Source organism: Rhodotorula toruloides (assembly GCF_000320785.1).
Source record: "Rhodotorula toruloides NP11 unplaced genomic scaffold Scaffold21, whole genome shotgun sequence".
NCBI classification, from domain to species: Eukaryota; Fungi; Basidiomycota; class Microbotryomycetes; order Sporidiobolales; family Sporidiobolaceae; genus Rhodotorula; species Rhodotorula toruloides.
In genome coordinates this window covers 305,063-325,121 of record NW_015622981.1, presented here as the reverse complement: position 1 = coordinate 325,121, position 20,059 = coordinate 305,063, and the positions used below count along the sequence as shown (strand labels likewise).

The following is a 20,059-nucleotide window of genomic DNA, read 5'->3' as shown; positions in this document are numbered from 1 at the left end:
CACACCAGCGGGTTGATTGCATTATACTCGCGCGTTGGATGCGGAGACGTTGAGGAGGAAGGAGTAAGGTTGGCTTGGACGTGCTGTACTGTACGAGGACAAGTGCGAGGGTGGCCGAACGCTTCGGTGGGCTTCCCAGATCCCAGAGACTGTGAGCCCGTCGGAGTGTCTGCTGGAGCGAGCGAGGAACGGGTGAGGAAGGGATCGCCGTCCATTTTCGATGGACGATGGAGGAGGAGAGTGTTACACCTTGTTCTGCAGTACTCCAAGCTCCATTACAAGTGAGCGGGTCGAGGGTGCCTTTTGTCCACCGGTGTCCGAGGCGGAAGGAAGTCGAGGTGGGCAACACCTTGCGAAGTGCGATTGACCCGTGCTCTGCCTCGCTCGCCGGGTGCGCTGTCTGCGTGTGCTCGAACCGACGTGCCCAGGAGTGCGCACACCGCTGCTCGAACGGACCCGCCGCTGTCCGCTCGCTCGTCCCCCTTGGCCCCGTTCCTCTCGATTCATAATACCCACCCCCCGGCTGTCGCGAACAAGCGGCAGGCCCAGGCCGGCGCATTGCGCGCATTACCACGCCAGCGTGCAACTCTCCGTCGACCAGGACCGAGCCCTCAGCGCACGCGCGAGCGCCGCCAGCGGCCGACATGGCTTCTCCTCACCCTGCCGTTGCGACAAGGCCAGCGTCGGTCGCGTCGCCTCAGCCGGCGGGCTCATCGGCGCACCAGCCTGTCCAGCCTGTCCGTCTCCCGCCCGTCTCGCTCCCGCCGGCAGACTTTCTCGACCCAGCCGTGCGTTTCAGCCTTCGTCTCGATCAGCTCATTGCAAACAGCTCGCCTTTCCGCGGGGTCGTACGGGAGTGAACGACGAAGCGCATCGTACTGACCGTCGTGAGCATCACAGGGCTTCAACCCAGCGCGGCGACAGTCGATCAACTCGGACCCGGTCCTTCACGCCTTCTCTGTGTCCGCCGACGCTTCTTCCCAACCGCACGACTCGTACGCGCACCCATCGCACCAGCGTCACCCGCTCGCAGACGGCGGACATCCCCTGCACGGCGGGGAGGGCGAGATGGACGGCGCAGGAGGAGGAGGAGCGCAGCGGTACGGACAGCCCGGTAACGAAGGCGGACAGGGCCAGATCCACTTCAGCACGTCCTTCCCGCCGCCTAGCTCGCTCGCTCCTGCGGCGAGTCACTATCCGCACCCGTCCCTCGGCCCGCCTGCCAACTACCGCTTTGGCGGTCCCCCTCCCCCTCCGCATCCCACTCAGCAGCCACACGACTCGACGTCGTATTTCGACTACTCGATGCGACGGCATTCGCTCACGAACAACGCGCCGGCGCAGGGGATGCAGCACCCAGGCGCACACGACCTCCCCCCTCCCGTCCCGCTTCCGAACCTGAAGCGCAAAACGTCCGGCGACGACGCAGAAGCCGAAGACAGCTACTCGTACCCTCCTTCGTCCTCGTACCCCGATAACCAGGGCCACCTTGTCAATGCGCCTCCGCATCCGAAACGACGGACGTCGTCGCTCACGTTCGACAAGATGAACAACTTGAGCCTGGCGGAGCAGGCGAGGCGCGACTCGTCGTATGGCCCCATGAGTCCGTGGGAAGACGATCGCCGAGGGAGCGGCGAGAGTTATGCGAGTATGGGCAGTCAGGGGTACTCGGTCCCGGCGTACCTTCACCCTCAGCAGGCGTACGACCAGCGAGGACCGCCTCAGGCGCCTTACTCGACCGCAGGCGGACCGATGCCTCCTGCGCAAGCGTGGGACGCACACCAAGTCGGTCCGCGGGGGTCGATCTCGCGCGGCGGACCGTACGAGCAACAACAGCCCAGCGAGCCGTTCACGCGACGACCGAGCATCCCGAGCGTCAGCCAGATGATGCAGGGCCAGCAGGCTTTCTACCCGGCTCAGAGCGGTCCACCTCCTCAATCCGCCCCGCCAAGTCAGCCTCACCCGCCTCAACCGTTCGCTTCCGTCTCTCGAGCCGGCCCAGGTCATCCGTCTGTCGTCGTCTCTTCGCTCCCTCACACGCCAACCGAGATGGACGACCCGTCTCGCTCGGGGCCTTATGCGACACCGACTTCCGCAGGCCCCTACCCAGGCTCCCAGCAACAAGCTCCCTGGGTTCGCACGAACGCCCCGCCTCCGCACCCTCAACCGACTCGACAAGGTTCCTCCAGCTCGCTCGACCCGTCTTCAGCCTACGGACCGGGCCAAGTCCCGCCATCGAAGGAGACGCCGTACTCGCGCAGTCCCGAGTTGCGCGTGAGCCACAAACTTGCGGAACGGAAGAGGAGGAAGGAGATGGCGCAGTTGTTTGAGGATTTGAGGGAGAGCTTGCCGTTTGATCGCGCGCTCAAGGCGAGCAAGTGGGAGATTTTGAGCAAGGGTGCGTTGCGCCGTCTCTCTCGTCCTCTGCGCTCGGGCTGATTGAGCTTTTGAGCAGCCATCGAGTATGTCGGCACGCTCAAATCGTACTGCCACGAGGTCGCTTCCGAGAACCGCTCGATGCGCGAACACTACAACCTCCCTCCCTCGTCCATCGAGGAACCCCCCGGCCTCGGTTCGGCGGCCGACCATTTCCGCCCCGATCTCGACGGCTCGGCCACCTCGACCGTTCGAGGCGCGCAGTCCCCCTCGCCCGAAGCGAGTCCGGCACCGAACAGCCTCCAGAACGGCTCGCCGTTCCCGTCCTCGTCCAACTCGTCGTCGTCGCACAACCCGCCCCCTGCCCCGCCGGCTCGACCACGGTCTCAGGCGTCTCAGGGACAGGTTCAGTGGCACCAGCATCGGCAGTACCAACCGACTGGCTCGCCGATGCAAGGACAGCCGCTCAAGCTCAAGCTGGCGGACGTCGTCGCGCCGAACGGTGGCCTGCCTCAACCCAGCCCACCGCTCTCGCAGCACTCGTCGAACGCGTCCGGCTCACCCGTCGTCGGCGCCAACGCACCCATCGACCCGCTCGACCACGCCACGAGTCCAGTCGTGACGAACGGCGTCGGCGCTTGAGAAAGCGTCTTTCGAGAAAGCCCGTCCGCTCTGCCACGGGGAGCGGGACCAACGGGCATGACTTATCTTCTCTCTGTACCAGCAGTGCCTTTCGTTCCTCTCTTCACCTTTCTAGTACATCTGTTGGGTTCGCACATCGTCTGTTCCTTCGTTCGTGACCTCTCCCTCTCTCGACCAAAAGCGGCTCCTTCCTCTCCGCCGCGTGCCTTCTATCGCTCGCTAGACTCGCTGTCATTGCATCCCTGTTCTCGCGAACGCACGGACGAGCCCTCCTTTGACCGAGACGAGAGAAGGGTCCGCGGCATCGGCATGCTGATGAGGACTTTGAGCGCGTCGTTCTCGCTTCGTCGCGCTTCGCAGGAGTCGCGAGCGGTGCAAAGACGCGTAGAAGGGGTGGAAGAACGTCTCGAAGAACCGCACGAGCCGTACGAGCGAGGAGGCGAGCGGACGGACCTCGACCGTTGCCGTCGCTCGTCGCGTCTCCTCTTCGTCCCTTGTCCGCTTCTCTCGCTCCTTCTCCTCATCCGTTCTTCCCGCTTGGCCTCTCTCGTCTCTCTAGGAAGCCGGTCTTCCATCCCTCGCACCTTCGTCTCTCGCTCCCCTCGCCCCGCCTCATCCCACACTCGTTTCCATCGCTCAACCATGCGTTCGTTCACTTTCGTTCTCGCCGCCGCGCTCGCGCTCGCCCCTGCTGTGACTGCCGCTGCGTCCGAGTCGCACGCACCGTGCACGAAGAGCAAGCATGTCAAGGTGCGTGACCTGCGGATTTGCCGTTCTCCTGGAGCTGACCTGATTTCCCTGTCCTCGGCAGGCCTTCGGTCACAACAAGCCGCACCACACCGTCGAACACCACCACCACAAACATCCGAAGCACACGACGACGTCCCACAAGCCCGCCAAGACGCACACCGAGCACTCGACGACGTCCAAGTCGAAGAGCAAGGCGTCGCACAAGGCCACTGCCACCGCTGCGCCCGCCAACCAGCTCAACGTCTCGCACAAGAGCCGCGTGCCGTTCCGCTCGCGCACCGAGACTGCGGCGCCGATGACGAGCCAGGCTAAGCCGACTACGACTCAGGCGGCGCCGCCTGCTGCGACGAGTTCGGCTGCTGCGCCGTCTGGCGACTCCGTCCAGGCCATCTCGTTGCAGAAGCACAACGACCTTCGCGCTAAGCATCACGCGCCTGCTTTGACCTGGTGAGTTGGCTGTCCTGAACCCTCGTGAGCCAAGACGCAGTGTTTGCGAGGTATCAATCTCCACGAGCTGCGTCTCGATTGTTGGAAGCAAAGCCTCTTTCCACAAGCTTCGGCTGATCGAGTCTTCCGCAGGAACACCGACCTCGCGAATGCCGCGCAGGCCTGGGCGAACAAATGCGTGTTCCAGCACGGCGGCGGCAAGGCATTGAGTGCGGGCGAGAACATCGCTGCGTACTCTGGCAGCAAGGCCGATGTCGCGTACGCGATCAGCTTGTGGAGCGGTGCGTCCCCGTCATTCTCCGCTTCTCGTTTCCTTCCACCCTTGGAACGCTCGCTTCGGGGACATTGCTGACTTCACGACTTTCGCAGACGAGGAGGCCAAGTACAACTACGACAAGCCTGGTTACGCAGACGCCACCGGTCACTTCACGCAGATGGTTCGTCACTGTTCGCTTTGCTTCAAGGCGCCAAGGCCGGAGAGGGACCCAATTCTGACTTTTGCCTCGTTGTACAGGTCTGGAAGGGGACGACTCAGCTCGGATGCGCGCAAGCTTACTGCGACCCGCTGTCGTTCCCCGGCTCGAGTTCCTGGGTGAGTCGGTCCTCAAGATCTTGACCTGTAAAGCGTTGCTGACAGGCAGCTTTCTTCTCCGGTCCAGTCTGGCTACTTCTACGTACGTCGAGCGCTCCTACGATGTTGCTGTCGAGCTGACTTGAGCTTTGCTGCCTTGACAGGTCTGCGAGTATGCCTCGGCGGGTGCGTCTCCGTCTCCTTCGCTCTTTCGGTCACCTCCTCGTACTGACATCTATCGCGGCCGATAGGGAACATCGTAGGCTCGGACAGCGTCACGACGGCCAAGTACTTCTCCGCCAACGTTCAGGCGCCGTAAAGTCCTCGAGTGCCGTCCTTATTCTGCCTTTCTCACCCTTACATCCTCCTCCGGCCGGCCTGGAGTCGAGCGCATATCGCTTTCCCTGTCCTGCTCTGCCTGGAATTGCAGATGAGATGCCTAGCGAAGTTTGGACTGTCCAGCGAGAGTCGCGAACGTCGCTCTTGACCCGCTTCCCTTCACTCCTGCCCGCTACGCCTCGCTATGAGCGCTGCTGTCGAGGCTCACATGTCCGACGACGACTCTCCTTGGCTCGACGACGAGCCGCACCACCCGCAAGCCCTTCCCTCGTCACTTCACACCGCCCCGAACCAGATCTCCCAGCAGGAGTGGGAGAAGCTCAGCTCGCGATACTCGGATGTGAGTGGCTTGCGCAGAATCGCGAAGGCCTCGACTCTCTGCTGACGCCTGCTCGTTCGGCCAGGCGGGCTACCGTGACGGCATCACGGCCGGCAAGAACTCTCGCCTCCAGACGGGCTTCGACCAGGGTTTCTCGCTCGCCGCTCCGTATGCCCGCGAGATTGGCGCGTTGCGAGGTATTGCGGCATCCCTCCTCTCGCTCCTTACCGTCCCAAGCGCGAACGCCACGAAGAACGCTGGACCCGTCCTCGAGGCTGCTTTCTCTCGCGAGGGAGGCCAAGGGCAGTCGAAAGACCGCGTCGTTGCAGAGTTGCGGGACCTCGTCTCGGCTCTCGGACGACTCGACCCGAACAAGGTTCTCCCGGTCGACGAAGAGGCGGAGCAGCATGCGCGCGAGCACGAGGACGAGGGGATTAGCGAGGTCATGAGGCAGCGGAAGGAGATGCGTGAGATGGAGGAGTTGATGGGAGGACTGGGAGGGAGGAAGGACGACGAAGCGAGCGGGGACAGGGCTGTGCGGGAATGCAGGGACAGGCTCGTCGAGGTCCTCAAGGTCTTTGGTCTCGAGGGCGTACTGCCGCCGAACCGGTCTTGAAGGCGACTTTCCGACTACCAGAGGCGATTCTCCCTCGAAGACGACCCTCACGGCGGTTATGTTCCACCCAAGACGTGCATGCCGGGTTCCGTCCCCCCTCGCCCGCTCAATTCGACGAGTCCGGCTTGCGCAATGCCCGTCCTGCTCGTACGGACACGCCGCCGCCGATATCGCCAGCGTCTTGCGTACCTGCGCAAGTCGTCATCCGCTCAAGCGGACTCGCAGCGCGCAAGGATGACTGGCTGAACGACCGGTGCGCTCGGTCTTCTCGCCCTCACTCGACGTGCAGATACTGACGCGCTGCTCTCCGACCCACAGAAGCGGCAAAGGGTGGTCTTGATACGAGTTCATGAGGATTTGCGGGAGCAGGCGGGCGGTGGAATCACCTGAAGACCTGAAAGGGACAGTCTTCCATCTTTCTTGAGTAGCTCTCGCACGAAGGGAGCCGTGCGTGCAAAAACAAGCAAGATGTCTAGCGATACAAGAGGCGTACAACTGCCGAGTGTGAAGACTACGCAAGCAAGCTGCCCGAACCAAGCAAAGGGCAGGGAAACACGACAAAACCGAGAGCGATAACGCAAAGCGCAAGGGTATCCACCACACTTCCCTCGTCCATCGTACATCCAAGCGAGAGGTGCGTCGAACTACGCCCCGACGAACGCCTCGGCCTGCCTTGCGTGGTCGAGGTTCTCCGTGAGCGAGTCGATGGCGGCGTCGACCTGGTCGAGCGGGACTCCGCAGCCGAGGGCGACGAGTTGACGGTATTGAACAAGCTTGGTCGTAGTGCCGGCGGCCGCCTGACCCTTGACGAGCTCGTCAAAGAGGCGCTTGCGCTCGTGGCGGAACTCCTCGATGCGGCCACGGAGGGCGTTCGCGCGCTCGACGGCGTCAGCAGGAGGGTGCTCAACGAGATCCCTGTACGCATCGAGGTCGGCCTGCGGTCCGTCGCTCGCACCGCCCTGCTCGTACTGCTGCTCGCGCTGGTCCTCGTCGCGCACCCACTTCTCCCATCCGAGGCGGAACCGCTTGCCCATCTTGGCCGCCAGCTCGACCTGCAAGCGCTCCTCGTCGGCGACGAGCGAAGGGTGCTGCGCCGCGCGCTGCTCGAGCTGCTGGACCGTCTGCTGCGTCTCGGCAATCTCGCTCTGCAGCGCCGCAATCGTCGCGTCCGCCTGAGTCAACTCGCGCTCTTTGTCGGCGAGCTCGGCGTCGAACGAGGTCGCGAGGGTGTCGAGCAGGTTCGAGATGTCGGGGATGACCTTGGTCGCGATTTGCTGGCCCGTCTCGGACGAATGCATCCGTGTCGGCAGCGAGATGTGTGCCGCTGCACCAGCGCCGGTCAAGCTCGCCGCCGTCGCGTACCCGTTGACCGACACCGCCGCCGCGCCCGCAACGCCGACATCCTGCTCGCGGAAGCGCTCGTCCTCGAGGATGTAGTCCTCCGCCGTCTTTCCATCGCGGTTCGCGATCTTCGGATCGGCGCCATTGTCGAGGAGGATCTTGACGAGGCGCTTCGAGCGTGCGCGGGCAGCGAGCGTCAAGGCGGTCTCGCCCTCCTCGTCTTGGAAGTTGAGGATGTCGGCGACTTCCTCGGGATAGTCGGCGAGGCGCTGGAGGACCGTCTCCATATAGTACCGCGCGGCGTGCGTCTTGCCCTTCTGCAGCGCAATGTCGACGATGTAGTGGAAGACGGTGCGGTCGTTGCGGTCGATGTTGATCGTCGAGCGATGCAAGAGCTCAAACAGCTCGGGGAACTTGCGCAGGTCGTAGTTGTTGGTGAACATGACGCTGCGCATCAAAGCCGTCTGACCCATCGAGTTGGCGCGGAAGATGTCGGCGCCGGCGGAAAGGAGGAGCTTGACGATGCGAATGCGGCCCATCGCGCACGCCCAGTGCAGCGCGGTGTGGCCGTCATCGTCAATGACGACGTTCGGGTCAAAGTCGGCGGGAGGCTGGAGGAGGAATTGCGGGACCTGGGTCGACTCCGAGACGAAGTAGTCGAGGATCATGCGGGCGTAGCGGAGCGGGCCGAGACCCTGGAGCTGGGCGTGCGCGGAGAGGGGTTCCGGGTCGTGCGCCATCTTGCGCTTTTTGGACGGGCCGACGTGGCTGCTGTCGAGGTAGGCGTCTCCGTCGTCTGCTCCGAGCGGGCTCGGCGTCTGGCTCATCTCGCTCGCTTCGTCTCCCGCAGGCGTCATGACCCTCCCACCACCCATGTACTCGTCGTCGTCCTCGTCCGCAAGCGCCGCCGCCCGCCTTTGCGCCGCCTTGCCGAGCGATGCGCGAGAGTGGACGGGAGGAGGAGTCGGCATCCCTTCAAGGTCGAGCGCGACATCCTGCTTCTTGCGAGGGCGGCTGGGAGCGGCAGTGATGTGCTTCGGGGCGAGAGGGGGAGACTCGGCGGTCGGGACAAAGTCGAAGATGGGCTGGAGGAGGCGGTCGACACCGTACTGTCGCGAGAGGGCGATGCCGCGCTCCATCGGCACCCACGTTCCTGCGCGCGACGTGGAGCATGTCAGTCGTGCGCTTGGAGAGCGTGAAGGCTGCTCTGACCGCCCTGCCTTCCCCTCTCCTCCTCGAGATGAGCGCGACGCGACGGGTAAATGGACGACGCGCCCGACCTCGAAAGTCCGGCCAGCGAGGCCGCAAAGCGCCCGGTCGACCAGCTTCACTACGCAGAGACCTGCCAGCTTTCGCTAATGCTCCCTGCCAGCCGCCGGTGAAGCCCGCCCTTCTCCCGCCCCCGCCAGCCCAGTCCCGCAAGTCCAGCTCGAAAGAAAGGGCGCGACGCACCTTGGTACTTCCCGTACCCTCCCTGAACCTTCTCATGCGTCCCCTTCTGCACCTCGCGCTCGAGTACACGCGTGCGCTGAGGCTTGTCGAAGCCGGCCACTTTGAGGATTTGGGTCGCATTCAGCCAGGCATCTGACTTGCGGCGCATGACGGCGACGCCGTGACAAGGCATCTGTCGGCGAGGCAGCGAGCATCATGGGGCGACGGTTCGAGGTTGCGAAGTCGGGAGTTGAGGTGACAGGGATGTAAAGCGGTGAGCGAATTCCCGCTGCGAGCTCTGCGATTGTACGCACTTCGTAGACGGGTACGCCCGAGTAAGTCGCACGGTAGATCGTCGCCATAGCTGCGGTAGGGGCGAGGGAAGAAGCCGGGAAGAGCTGCAGTCTGGGAGAAGGGGCAGAGTACGGCGAGAGGCGGCTGCGAGAGGGTGAGAGGAGATCGTCAGTCTTCTCGTGGCCACTGCCTCGAATCTTGCGCCAGTCACGAGCCCTCGAGCGCCCTCGTTGGGCCAGTCTCCAGATGAGAAGATTGCGGGACGGGGAGGACGCACAGAGAGTCGAGAAGCGGTCGCGCGCGTGTGCTGGCGTGTCCCGTCGGTCCAATGGCCTCTGAGCACAGTCCACGAGCACAGCGAGCGTCTCTGAGCGTGTGAGGCGCGGTGGTCGAGCGTGAAGCGGCGCGCGAAGTGCGGGTCGTCGCGAAGAGCGAGTCACTTCGCACTCGCTTTGGCGGCTTGTGAGCAGTACTACCGTGTGCATGAATGCCTCACAGTGCAGAACAGTCCAACTCCCGCGCGAAATTGGATGTGTCGCAAGTTGTAATCAGCTACATTACCCGCACTTTGTATTGGACGCATTACAACCTGCCATCGCTCGCTCGCGCTCTCATCGCTTAGCACGCCATGTCTCCGCCCACAGGACAGTTTGTGCCTCAACCAGCAACGCAGGAGGAGGCAAAGAAGGCGCGCCTGCCGCTTGGGTGCGTCCCGCCCGCTGCTGGCGCTCTCATCGCCCTCTCCAGCCGAACTCGCTCGCTGACACTCCCGCAACACCTCGTGTGCCGCTCGCAGATGGCGTGACCAGTGCGGAAAGTGCGTTTGCATAGCTGGATGTGGCGGACGAGCTGGACTGGGGTGCTGACGCCTACGAACCGACCTTGCACCGCTTCGCCCTCTCCCTCCTCCCCGCAGGTTGCTCATCCCCCTCAACGTCTGCCGGCACGACAATCTCTACATGACTTGGAGTGCGTGCGCCGTTCGCCCGACCGAATGACAAGCGCTGACCCTAATCCTGTCTCGCAGAGTGCGACGACGAGCGGTGCGCTGCCATTTCGCAAGAGGGGGCTTCGCTGCGATGGAGACGGCTGACCCCTCTCTCCTGTTCTCGCTTGCGTGCACAGACACGCCTACGAGAAGTGAGTCCGCCGTTCTATTTCCTTCGTGATCGAACGCTGACCCCCTTGTCCACCCTTCCAGGTGCCAATACGAAGAGTGCGCTGCGTTCAATCCGAAGCCTCGTCGGCAATCCACTGACACATGCTCTACACCCGTCCCCCGTCCCCGCTCTACTCGCCTTCCGCCACTCCCCCCTTCGCGTCCACCTAATTCTTCCGCCTGTTCCTCCCGACTTCCTCTCTCCCGCGCCCCCTCCTCGGCGCACTCTCCCGCCGCCCATTCGCTCGTCCTCTCATCATCCTCGCGCCCGCCTACCTCGCCTCTGCGCCACCACCGACAGCTACATCTCGCGCATGAAGCTCCTCTCGGCAAAGAAGGCGGCAGAAGCGGAGGCATGAGCAGCGTTTAAGGAGGATGGTACGGAAGCTGTAGAAGGAGGAGGGGTCGGGGAGAGAGAAAGGGGATTTGTCAACCTTGTGCTTTCGTTTCTCTTATTGCGTTGCCGCGAGACGAGCTCAGATGGAAGAGCTCGAGAGCTTAAGATGCAACAATGCAAGACAACCGACACACGGAGGGAATGCAACAATGAGAGAATGGGAAATCAAGGCGACGAAGGGACCGCGATCTGCTCAGCATCTAACAACCTAAGGGTATCCTCACACGCAACACCGACCAACTCTTCGAAGAAGCCAGCCGCGATATCTTCGCCCGCGAAGCGTCCCAAGTCGCCCATCGCCGCACTCTCGATCAACTCGACTCCGCCCAGGTTCCGCTCGATGACGCCGAGGATCTCGTCCGGCTCGAGCTCGTCTTCCGTGCCCTTCGTTAGCCGGAGAGCGTTGATGTGGTTCGAGAAGAAGGTGATGGACGAGCGCAGGTTGGCGATACATTCCGTCGCGACGAAACCGTCGCCTGTCCCCGATCCGCCTGTTCCGACGCCGAGAGACGAACTGCTCCGGAAGGAAGACTTGGTGGGCGAGAACTGCGAGAGGGTGAAGAATGTCGAGCGGGTGGGCGTATCGCGGCGATTGAGCGGAGGTAAGATGGACCCGTTCGAAGAGCCTGGAGGCGTGACGGACGGCGTCGCGACGGACGAGATGCCGAGCAGGTCGGAGAGAGCGTCGAGCGTCTCGTCGGCGTGGAGAAGCTCGTAGTGTATTCGTGCTTGGGCCGCCGAGTTCGGGAGGATCTGCTCGCCCCAGTAGGCGGCGTATGAGAGCGTGATGAAGAGCTGCACGAAACTCGCGTCAACCTGCGAGCCTGATTCAATGCGTGAGACGACGCACCTGCGAGATGAGGGCATCGAGTCGACCGCTGTTCTGCCTGAGCTCGACGCTATGCGTCACGATAAAGCTCGCCAGCGAGAGCATCGCGCGCCAGACGACGACCCAGTCGCGGGCTGCGAATGAACCTCGTTACTCTCGACTTAGGTCTTGAGATGGAGGACGACGCACCTATCCGTAGCTTCTCGGTCTTGAGTTGCTGGAATATCCGCTGGAGAAGTCGAAGAGCGATGCTGCGAGCGAGGTCAAGTCAGCTCCATCTGCTGCTTCGTTCGCAGACTGCGGCACGCACGTATAGGTGTCGACGTCGAGGCGCTTCTTCAGACCGTGGCGGAGGAAGATGACGACCGTATCGATCATGGCGGAGAGGGGTATCGTGCGTGCTGGATCTCTAGGCGGAAGCATCGGTTGTCGCTGCGAGGTCCGAACGCGCTGTGGCAGTCAGCGACTGCGTCCAATCGGAACAGTCTGAAGCTGACACGCGGCGCTCGAGCTCACCTGCCTGCAAACCCTGATCTCCTCCCCTTCTGCTCTTGCGACCGACAACTTGGCCTCGCCCTCTTCGACCAGTATCAGGAGGATGATCAGACAGAGTCGGGAGTAGAGGCGTGCGCGGTGAGTTGTGACGGAGGCGTGGGAGACGATGTAAGAGGTGAGGGAGATTAGTTCGGTGGGAAGAGAGGGTGGAGCTGCGGACACACGACGATCCTGTACGTCAGCAGACGCACGGGAGGCGCAGCAAAGACCAGAGCTGAGTCGAGCGGACTCACCGCCCTCTTCCCGCTCGCCAAAGACCAGCGAACAGAACGTCTTGTTCGAATTGAGCAACTCGTAGAACGCGAGCAGGACGACCACCATCTCAGGCGGCATCGTTGCGAAGGGCGCGTCTTCGGGGCGAAGCTTGAGCGATGTGGAGGAGGACCGCGGGGAGAGCGGTGGGCGACGAGACGTCGGACGGGTCGGACTGGTCGGGGAAGCGGGAAGGGAGATTGTTGGCGGAGGGGGCTTGCGAGGAGATGTTGGCGAAGCGGATGACGAGGCAGACGCGCTTACATCGCCCGACCCGTTGACCGGCACTGTCTCGTCCTTCGGAGCGTCTTCGTTGTCCGGCTTCTCCTCGACGACCTCCTCCTCCTTGCCTTTCCCCTTGACATCCTCGCTCCCTGCTGCGCCGTTCTGCGTCCCACCTTGCCCATTCAGCGGCGCAGGTAAAGGCGGCGGCGGAAGGTAGAACCCGCCCGTCAAGAATTCGGTGATCCGGAGGCTCTTGACGAACGAAGAGAGGCTGGCGACGAGAGAAGGTGGGGTATCGTCCGAGATGGAGACGTATGAATCTCGAGCGCGAGAGCAGACGGTGGAGACGACATCGATGATGCGCTGTGGGCCTTGGATCGTCAGCCTCGCCAACGAAGCACATGAGAAGCGAAACACACCTCCATGATCCCCTCCTCGACAAAGTCCTGTATCCGCACGACGTACGGATTCCGTGCCTCGCTCTTCCTGTAGTTCGCCAACAACCCAAGCAGCAGCGCGCTCTCGAACGCAAACTGTTTCGTCGAGTCGTCGGCGATGAAGGCGACGAGGGTCGAGAAGAGGTCCCGGCGTAAGAAGTAGGAGGTTAGAGGGGATTGGTTGGCGCAGGCGACGAGGGTGAGGGCGAGTTGGAGGACGCGGTGTCGGACGGAGACTGTTGAAGGATTTGAGGTCAGCGAGCCAAGTCGCTTCCGATGAGCGAACATGACTGACCTGGCACCTTGACGTTTCTCAGGGTCGCATCAAGAGCAGATACCATGTCCTGCGCGATGAGAGTGGATTAGCGTCAGGGGCGAAGGCAGATTATGCTGCTACTCATGCAGCTCACCGAAAAGACCTGGTCATGCCGCTCCGCGTCACCCCCCAAGACCGTCATGACATCCTGCTCCTTGTTGGAGAAGTTGCGAGCAAAGACATGGCGGAGAAAGGGTATCAGGGTCTGCGAAGAGCGAGGTCAGCCTAGATCCGCCAGAGGAGGAGGAACAGGAGGTCGTCTTGCCTCGACTGCGTTCGAGCGGGTGACATCGGCAGGCGGAGCATCCTTCAGTATCTTGATGCCGCCAATGAACAGCTCGGAGACGTTGGTCTGCTCGCCAGGAAGGAAAGGAAGGATGTCAGTTGCACTCGCAGCGGCTTCGAGGAGACTGGTCCCGGCTTACCCTGTACTTCCCGAGCAAGTCCCCATCCGATATACCCGCGAGAGCAGCATTCTGGACGGTCCTGTTTGGCCTGAGGCAGTAGAACTCGCTGCAGTAGCGTGTGGGGAGAGGCGAGTTGTCTGTCGCGAAGAGCTGTGGGTTCGTCGCGAGGTCGTCCCAGGATGCCTGCAGCTTGCTCCGCTTCGGCTGCCCTGCCTTGTTGACCTGCTTGAGCGGCGACTCGCCCAGTGAGGGCGCCATTCGACCGCGGAGTCGGGACGGCAAGCGGGAGAGGTGTGCGGGAAGTCCGGGTCGTCGAGTCTGGCTGGTCTAGGGCAGTCTGGGTCGGCGAGTCTAGCTGTGCGAGTCTATCAGAGCGGTGATCCAGCCACAAGGAGCGTGTGTGTGCGGTGAGCGGGAGAGACTTGTTCGCTCGCTCGCCAGCTTGTCCTCGACCATCTCGACTCGTCGCTGAACGCTCGCTAGACAGTCTAGCTGGGACGTGTGCACTGCTCAAGATGCAGGCTGACCACGCAGACACCGACGCCATCGACTACTCGGACCTCGAGGCAAAGTGAGCGCGCTCTTTCCAAAGCTCATCACCCACGCCAACTCGCTCGCTCGCGGACGGGGCAGGCTGGGACACGGGCTGACACGCGTTGTGGACGTGCGACAGGTATGCCACCGAGTACGTCTCGCCCCTCGACTCGGTCGTCATCCTCGACGGCGCGCCCATTGTCGGCCAGGACAAGGTCGACCGCCTCTTGAAGGCCGTCGTAAAGGCTGCGGCAAAGGAGGCGGGCGTCTCGGTCTCGACACAGCAGATCGAGATGCCCCTCGACGAGCAGGGCCAGTCCAAGGGCTTCATGTTCGTCTCGCTCGACAACCCGACAGAGGCGCAGGCCTTCCAGCGCGCTCTCCACGGCCACGCGTTCGACAAGCGCCACACCTTCTCCGTCGTCCCCTTCACCGACGTCGATTCGTACGCCAACCTCGACGAGGAGTTCCACGAGCCGTCGAAGGAGGACTGGGCGCCGAGGGTGTGTTCCGCCCTTCTCTCCCTTTCTCTCGCTCGTCAGCTTCCTCCGGTCCATTCTCGCTCGCAGGAGCACTTCCGTGCATGGCTCGCCGACCCGGCAGGCCGCGACCAGATGATCCTCCACGTCGGCGACGACCTCCGCGTCTCGTGGACCGGCAAGACGGGTGTCGCAGATGTCGCTCACCAGCGTAATGTGCGTCTCTTTCCCGCCCAGCTTTCGGAACCCGTCGTGTTGACGCTTCCTACGACCCGCAGAAATGGACGGACCTCTTCACCCAGTGGTCGCCGCAGGGAACGTACCTCGCCACGATCCACTTGCAGGGCGTTGCGCTCTGGGGCGGCGCCTCGTTCGAGCGCATCAACCGTTTCGCGCATCCCGAGGTCAAGCTCATCGACTTCTCGCCCTACGAGCGCTACCTCGTCACCTGGTCTCCCCGCCCGATCGAGCCCTCCAACTCGCCTCTGTCGCCCTTCACGGACGAGGATGCCGGCAACAACGTCGCCGTCTGGGACGTCGTCACGGGCCAGCTTGTCCGCACCTTCCCGATGGTCGGCGTCTCGTCTGACCCGGCAAACGAGCTCAACAAGCGCGTCACCTGGCCCATGTTCAAGTGGTCGCCGGACGAAAAGTACGCTGCGCGCGTCACGCCCGGCCAGCAGATCTCCGTCTACGAGACGCCCTCGCTCGGCATGCTCGGCAAGAAGAGCATCAAGATCGAGGGCGTTGTCGACTTTGAGTGGGCACCGATGAACGACCGCGAGCGCGAGGCGCTCGAGGCGGAGCGCAACGGCTCGGCCAAGCCTGGCTCGTTTGTCCGCGAGAACAAGATCGCGTTCTGGATGCCCGAGGTCATGAACCAGCCGGCGCGCGTGTCCCTCATGAACCTCCCCAGCCGCGCCATCATCCGGTCGAAGAACCTCTTCAACGTTCACGACGTGCGTTGAGCTGTCTTCGTCCCTTATGTGTACACCAGACTGACTCGCTTGCCGTGGATAGTGCAAGCTGCATTGGCAGTCGAACGGCGACTTCCTCTGCGTCAAGGTCGACCGCCACACCAAGACGGGCAAGACCAAGTACTGCAACCTCGAGCTGTTCCGCTTGCGCGAGAAGGACGTTCCCGTCCAGGTCATCGAGATGAAGGACACGGTGATCGCGTTCGCGTGGGAGCCGGCAGGCCAGCGTTTCGCGCTCATCACCTCGAACGACCCGTCGCTCGCCAACCCCACAATCGGCCAGCTGCCCAAGACGACCGTCCACTTCTACGGCTTTGACCAGCGCAAGGGCGACTTCCTCCTCCTCCGGACGTTCGACGCCAAGAACGCCGCCGAGCAGAAGTACCTCAACAACGTGTACTGGTCGCCCAAGGGCCGCCACTGCCTCATCGCGACGCTCGGAAGCACGACCAAGTTCGACATCGACTTTTACGACATGGACCTCGACCGCGACGAGTCGTCCAAGGCGCCCGAGAAGGACGCCGGCGAGGCCATTCGCCTGATCACCAGCGTAGAGCAGTACGGCTTGACTGACGTCGAGTGGGACCCGTCCGGCCGCTACGTCGCGACCTACGGCAGCATGTGGATGTCGTCGGTGCGTTCGAGCGTCTCGCTGGCTGCTCGTTGCCGTTCGAGCTAACCTTCTCCCGCCCGCAGATGGAGCCGGGCTACTCTATCTGGGACTTCAAGGGTGTCAAGCTCGAGGAGACCAAAGTCGACCGGTTCAAGCAGCTCCTGTGGCGCCCCCGCCCGCCTACGCTCCTCTCGCGCGAGCAGCAGAAGCAGATCCGCAAGAACCTGCGCGACTACTCTCGGCAGTTCGAGGAGCAGGATCAGCTCGAGCTCGCGAACGAGAACTCGGAGCTTGTCGAGCGCCGGACGCGCCTCCTCGACGAGTGGAACGCGTGGCGGAGGGAGTGCCAGGACATGCTCGAGCGGAGGCGGAAGGAGCTCGGCAAGCCTCCCAAGGCGTCGCTTGTCAAGGCCGAGGAGGCGGCCGAGGCGGACGAGGAGGTCGAGGAGTGGCAGGAGGAGGTCATCGAGGAGAAGGTCGAGGTTGTCGCCTGAGGACGGGGCGCGTGATTCCGCTGTACTCTTGTTTGCGCGCGCAAAGCATTCTTCGCATTTGCAGTCGTCTCTGTGCGTAGTCTTCGACGTCGACAGGGAGAACGACCCGCGACCGAACGAGCTGCCGATCTCCGACGACGTCTGCTTGGACTTGGACCGCTCGCTACGCTACTCGCTTGTAATGGTTGCTGCTGCAGAGGGATCGCAGGGCAAGGCCTGGGCGACGCTGCTCACCAAGACGAGCTACCTCCAAGGCGCCCTCGTCCTCGCCGACTCGCTCGCACGGCACCGATCCAAGTACCCGCTCGTCGTCTTCGCCACGCAGGAGCTGCCGCAGGTCGCGAGGGACATTCTCGATGCCAGGGGGATCAGGATCAGGGACATCGACTACCTCGAGCCGCCCAAGGAGAACCGCGGCGAGTTGGACGAACACGATCGCAGGTTCGCCGACACCTGGACAAAGCTGCGCGTGTTCGAGATGACAGAGTTCGAGGTGCGTACCGTTGTCTCATACAGGACGCAAGCTGCGAGCAGATGCTGTTCCCGCTCGACAAGCTCTCGCTGACCTCTTCAACGCTCACAGAGGCTGGTCCTTCTCGACAGCGACATGCTGTGCGTGCGGAATATGGACGAACTGCTCGAGATGCCGCTCGACGATGGCTGGATCGCTGCCGCACACGCCTGCACTTGCAACCCTCGCAAACTCGCTCACTACCCGAAAGAATGGTCAGTCGGGCGTTCGGCTCACTCTCGGCTCGCACACCGTCGCTCACACTGTCTCTACAGGATACCCGAAAACTGCGGCCATACCCAAGCCCGCCTGACTACCCCTCTCGCTCCCTCCGACTTCTCCAAATCCACCCACGACCGGCTCAACTCCGGCCTCGTCGTCCTCCGCCCCTCCCGTTCAACCTTCGACGGCATCGTCTCCTTCCTCAACACCGACCCGCGCGTTGCGACCTACAAATTCCCCGACCAAGACCTCCTCGCCGATTTCTTCAAAGACCGCTTCCTCCCCATCTCGTACCGCTACAACGCGCTCAAGACGCTGCGGTATTGTCATGCCGAGATGTGGCGAGACGAGGACGTCAAGAACGTTCACTTTATCCTCAAGAAGCCGTGGTACTATACGCTGCCGGAAAGCGATCCCGATTACGAGGTGCACGCTTGGTGCGTCCGCTCTCTTGCTTCCTTCAGCTCATCTCTGGGCTGACGCACTCGCTTGCAGGTGGTGGAAGGCTTTCGACGAGCTCGAGGCCTCCTGGGGCGATGCGCCTCATTGGGACGAAATTGCGGCGACAGTCAACCGCGAGCCGCGACGAGACGATCTCAACTAGACGGAGGGCTTTCTTGGGAGAATGAGGAGGTGATATCTATCGATTGCAATGCTTTGCGTATCACTCGCTCGCTCGTCAAGGTCGCCAGCTGATGAGGACTTCGTCTGTTCGGAACCTGCGAGAGTGGTGGAGTCAGCGTGACATCCAGCGAGTCAAGTGAGATGGGGCGCTCACCGCTGCGTACACGACGTCTTCTCCAGCGGCGTCTCGTAGCCCATTCGGTAGCTCAGCAGCCCCGCATGCGCAATCATGATACCGTTGTCGATGCAGAACCTGCTCGAGCACAGCTCTGTCAGCAGAAGCGCTAGAAAGAGAGTATGGTAGAGCGGGGCGCACCGCTCGTCTGTCGCAAAGATGCTCCCACCTCGCTCGCCGACCATAATTTCCATCATTTCCTGCAATCGTGCGTTGGCTGCGAGACAGTACTCAGCGCCCGTCAAAAGACTTGGTCGAGCGATCAGCGACTCACAGCCGACACCTCCGACAATCAAGACCTCCTTTCCACCCGCATGAGCCATCGCCCGCTCCGTGATCTCGACCAACATCGCAAACACCGTCTCCTGTAGCGAGAAGCACAAATCTGCAGGCGTTATGATGTCCTCCTCATCCTCCGCAACAGGCGGGACGTCATCCACCGATCCTGCGTCTGCGTCGGAACCCGCTGTTCGGTCCGCCGCAAGCCCGATATTCTGCAACGCCGCCTGCGGTCCTTCCCCCTCCGCCCTCCGCCGCCGCTCCTCCTGCGCAACCATCTGCGCGCCCGTCTTGCCATTCACGGGCGTCGCTTGTCCAGTCGAGGCAGGTTTGGGCGAAGCGGAGGAAGAGGTAGGTCGGAAGCGAGGGTCGCGGGTATAGGCTTCTGCGGCGTGCAGGATACCGCCGAGCATGATGTCCATGCCTTTTGTCGCGTAAGGGATTGGGAGTAGTCGTCGGCCTCTGCGGGATCAGGCGTTAGCATGAAAGGCAGAGACTCGAGGGGAACTTGGACTGACTTCTTCGCCTCCTTCTCGATATTGGCGCCCGGACTAGGGTCATTGCTCAACCCGATAATGCGCGCGAACCTGGTCGCGCAAGGAGTCAGCGGGAGTCTTAGGCGAAACGTACGAGAGCAATGCACCGATCCAGGCAATTGCCCACCGCGATGTCGAGCGTCTCGCCAAAGATACGATACCGCTGCTGCGAATAAGCGATCACTTGGGTGTTGCCGCCTGAGACGTAGAGGACGATAGGGGAGGGAGAGGCGGTGATCAGGCGGCCGGTCTCGATGTCTGCTCGACGGAAGAAGAAGTCAACACGGGGTCGATGGTTGGAATGAACGCTCGACGCACGTCCGACGCAATGATTGACACCGACGAGAGGCTTGTTGTACATCAGGGCGAGCGTGCGGGCGACGAGAGCGACCGTCTGGAGGGGAGCGCCCATTCCGGGACCTGCAAAGCGGACGCAAGGTCAGTCGGTTCCTCTTGCGCTGGACTGGTGACCCACACACCCTTTGTGAAGCACACGACGTCCACATCTTCCATCGTCTTGCCTCCCTCCTGCAAAGCCTTCTCGACAACCTCGCTAATCCACCTCTTGTGGTGCCGTGCCGTATCGCTCGGCAAGAACCCCTCCCCAGGTGGCGTGACATACGTATGCCGGATGTTTGACAGGATCGAGACGGTCGCAGGGTCGCCTATTGCTGAGGGTGTACCTTGAGCTGATGAAGATGGCGGAGAGTGAAGGATGAGGCCGACGCCGAGCTTGTTGGCGGATCCTTCGAGACCGAGGGCGAGCAGAGGACGGGGAGGAGCGGGCAAAGGGGTCGGAGCTTGTTTCCTGCGGGTTGGCATCGTGACAGCGGGTGGTCGAGGTCAGAGAGGTTGGCGGAGAGGAGAGTTGGCTCTCTACATCTCGCTCGCTCGCCAGAAACAGCTTTTGCG

General features: G+C 62.6%; 9 protein-coding genes across 9 annotated transcripts; 6 read left to right on the top strand and 3 right to left on the bottom strand.

The window, feature by feature from the left end:
• Window positions 1-644: 644 nt before the first annotated feature.
• On the top strand, window positions 645-3,018 carry RHTO_03592 (transcription regulator; the record flags this gene model as incomplete). The annotated part of the gene is made up of 3 exons (XM_016417262.1): window positions 645-788; window positions 901-2,398; window positions 2,456-3,018. 3 exons carry the CDS (start codon window positions 645-647, stop codon window positions 3,016-3,018), a joined length of 2,205 nt encoding a protein of 734 aa, XP_016271475.1.
• Window positions 3,019-3,660: 642 nt separating this feature from the next.
• Window positions 3,661-5,105, top strand: RHTO_03591 (protein of Allergen V5/Tpx-1-related family; the record flags this gene model as incomplete). Its single annotated transcript, XM_016417261.1, has 8 exons — window positions 3,661-3,768; window positions 3,830-4,215; window positions 4,348-4,496; window positions 4,585-4,652; window positions 4,730-4,807; window positions 4,875-4,889; window positions 4,951-4,972; window positions 5,038-5,105. 8 exons carry the CDS (start codon window positions 3,661-3,663, stop codon window positions 5,103-5,105), a joined length of 894 nt encoding a protein of 297 aa, XP_016271474.1.
• A 204-nt stretch (window positions 5,106-5,309) lies between these two features.
• Window positions 5,310-6,060, top strand: RHTO_03590 (uncharacterized protein; the record flags this gene model as incomplete). The annotated part of the gene is made up of 2 exons (XM_016417260.1): window positions 5,310-5,465; window positions 5,530-6,060. The coding sequence occupies 2 exons, from the start codon at window positions 5,310-5,312 to the stop codon at window positions 6,058-6,060; spliced, it is 687 nt and encodes a 228-aa protein (XP_016271473.1).
• A 644-nt stretch (window positions 6,061-6,704) lies between these two features.
• Window positions 6,705-9,194, bottom strand: RHTO_03589 (transcription factor Mbp1; the record flags this gene model as incomplete). Its single annotated transcript, XM_016417259.1, has 3 exons — window positions 6,705-8,554; window positions 8,854-9,025; window positions 9,147-9,194. The coding sequence occupies 3 exons, from the start codon at window positions 9,192-9,194 to the stop codon at window positions 6,705-6,707; spliced, it is 2,070 nt and encodes a 689-aa protein (XP_016271472.1).
• A 560-nt stretch (window positions 9,195-9,754) lies between these two features.
• Window positions 9,755-10,644, top strand: RHTO_03588 (NADH dehydrogenase (ubiquinone) 1 beta subcomplex 7; the record flags this gene model as incomplete). The annotated part of the gene is made up of 7 exons (XM_016417258.1): window positions 9,755-9,831; window positions 9,923-9,943; window positions 10,043-10,095; window positions 10,154-10,169; window positions 10,252-10,266; window positions 10,328-10,342; window positions 10,587-10,644. 7 exons carry the CDS (start codon window positions 9,755-9,757, stop codon window positions 10,642-10,644), a joined length of 255 nt encoding a protein of 84 aa, XP_016271471.1.
• A 203-nt stretch (window positions 10,645-10,847) lies between these two features.
• On the bottom strand, window positions 10,848-13,961 carry RHTO_03587 (uncharacterized protein; the record flags this gene model as incomplete). Its single annotated transcript, XM_016417257.1, has 11 exons — window positions 10,848-11,477; window positions 11,533-11,645; window positions 11,701-11,762; window positions 11,822-11,943; window positions 12,028-12,218; window positions 12,300-12,906; window positions 12,963-13,216; window positions 13,276-13,324; window positions 13,391-13,501; window positions 13,568-13,648; window positions 13,722-13,961. The coding sequence occupies 11 exons, from the start codon at window positions 13,959-13,961 to the stop codon at window positions 10,848-10,850; spliced, it is 2,460 nt and encodes an 819-aa protein (XP_016271470.1).
• Window positions 13,962-14,218: 257 nt separating this feature from the next.
• RHTO_03586 (translation initiation factor eIF-3 subunit 9) lies at window positions 14,219-16,800 on the top strand (the record flags this gene model as incomplete). Its single annotated transcript, XM_016417256.1, has 6 exons — window positions 14,219-14,274; window positions 14,377-14,740; window positions 14,807-14,932; window positions 14,995-15,675; window positions 15,737-16,327; window positions 16,390-16,800. The coding sequence occupies 6 exons, from the start codon at window positions 14,219-14,221 to the stop codon at window positions 16,798-16,800; spliced, it is 2,229 nt and encodes a 742-aa protein (XP_016271469.1).
• A 181-nt stretch (window positions 16,801-16,981) lies between these two features.
• RHTO_03585 (glycosyltransferase family 8 protein) lies at window positions 16,982-18,137 on the top strand (the record flags this gene model as incomplete). Its single annotated transcript, XM_016417255.1, has 4 exons — window positions 16,982-17,293; window positions 17,384-17,526; window positions 17,587-17,970; window positions 18,029-18,137. 4 exons carry the CDS (start codon window positions 16,982-16,984, stop codon window positions 18,135-18,137), a joined length of 948 nt encoding a protein of 315 aa, XP_016271468.1.
• Window positions 18,138-18,212: 75 nt separating this feature from the next.
• Window positions 18,213-19,969, bottom strand: RHTO_03584 (O-sialoglycoprotein endopeptidase; the record flags this gene model as incomplete). Its single annotated transcript, XM_016417254.1, has 8 exons — window positions 18,213-18,252; window positions 18,312-18,410; window positions 18,474-18,549; window positions 18,607-19,073; window positions 19,130-19,198; window positions 19,255-19,405; window positions 19,466-19,567; window positions 19,627-19,969. The coding sequence occupies 8 exons, from the start codon at window positions 19,967-19,969 to the stop codon at window positions 18,213-18,215; spliced, it is 1,347 nt and encodes a 448-aa protein (XP_016271467.1).
• Between the last annotated feature and the right edge of the window lie 90 nt (window positions 19,970-20,059).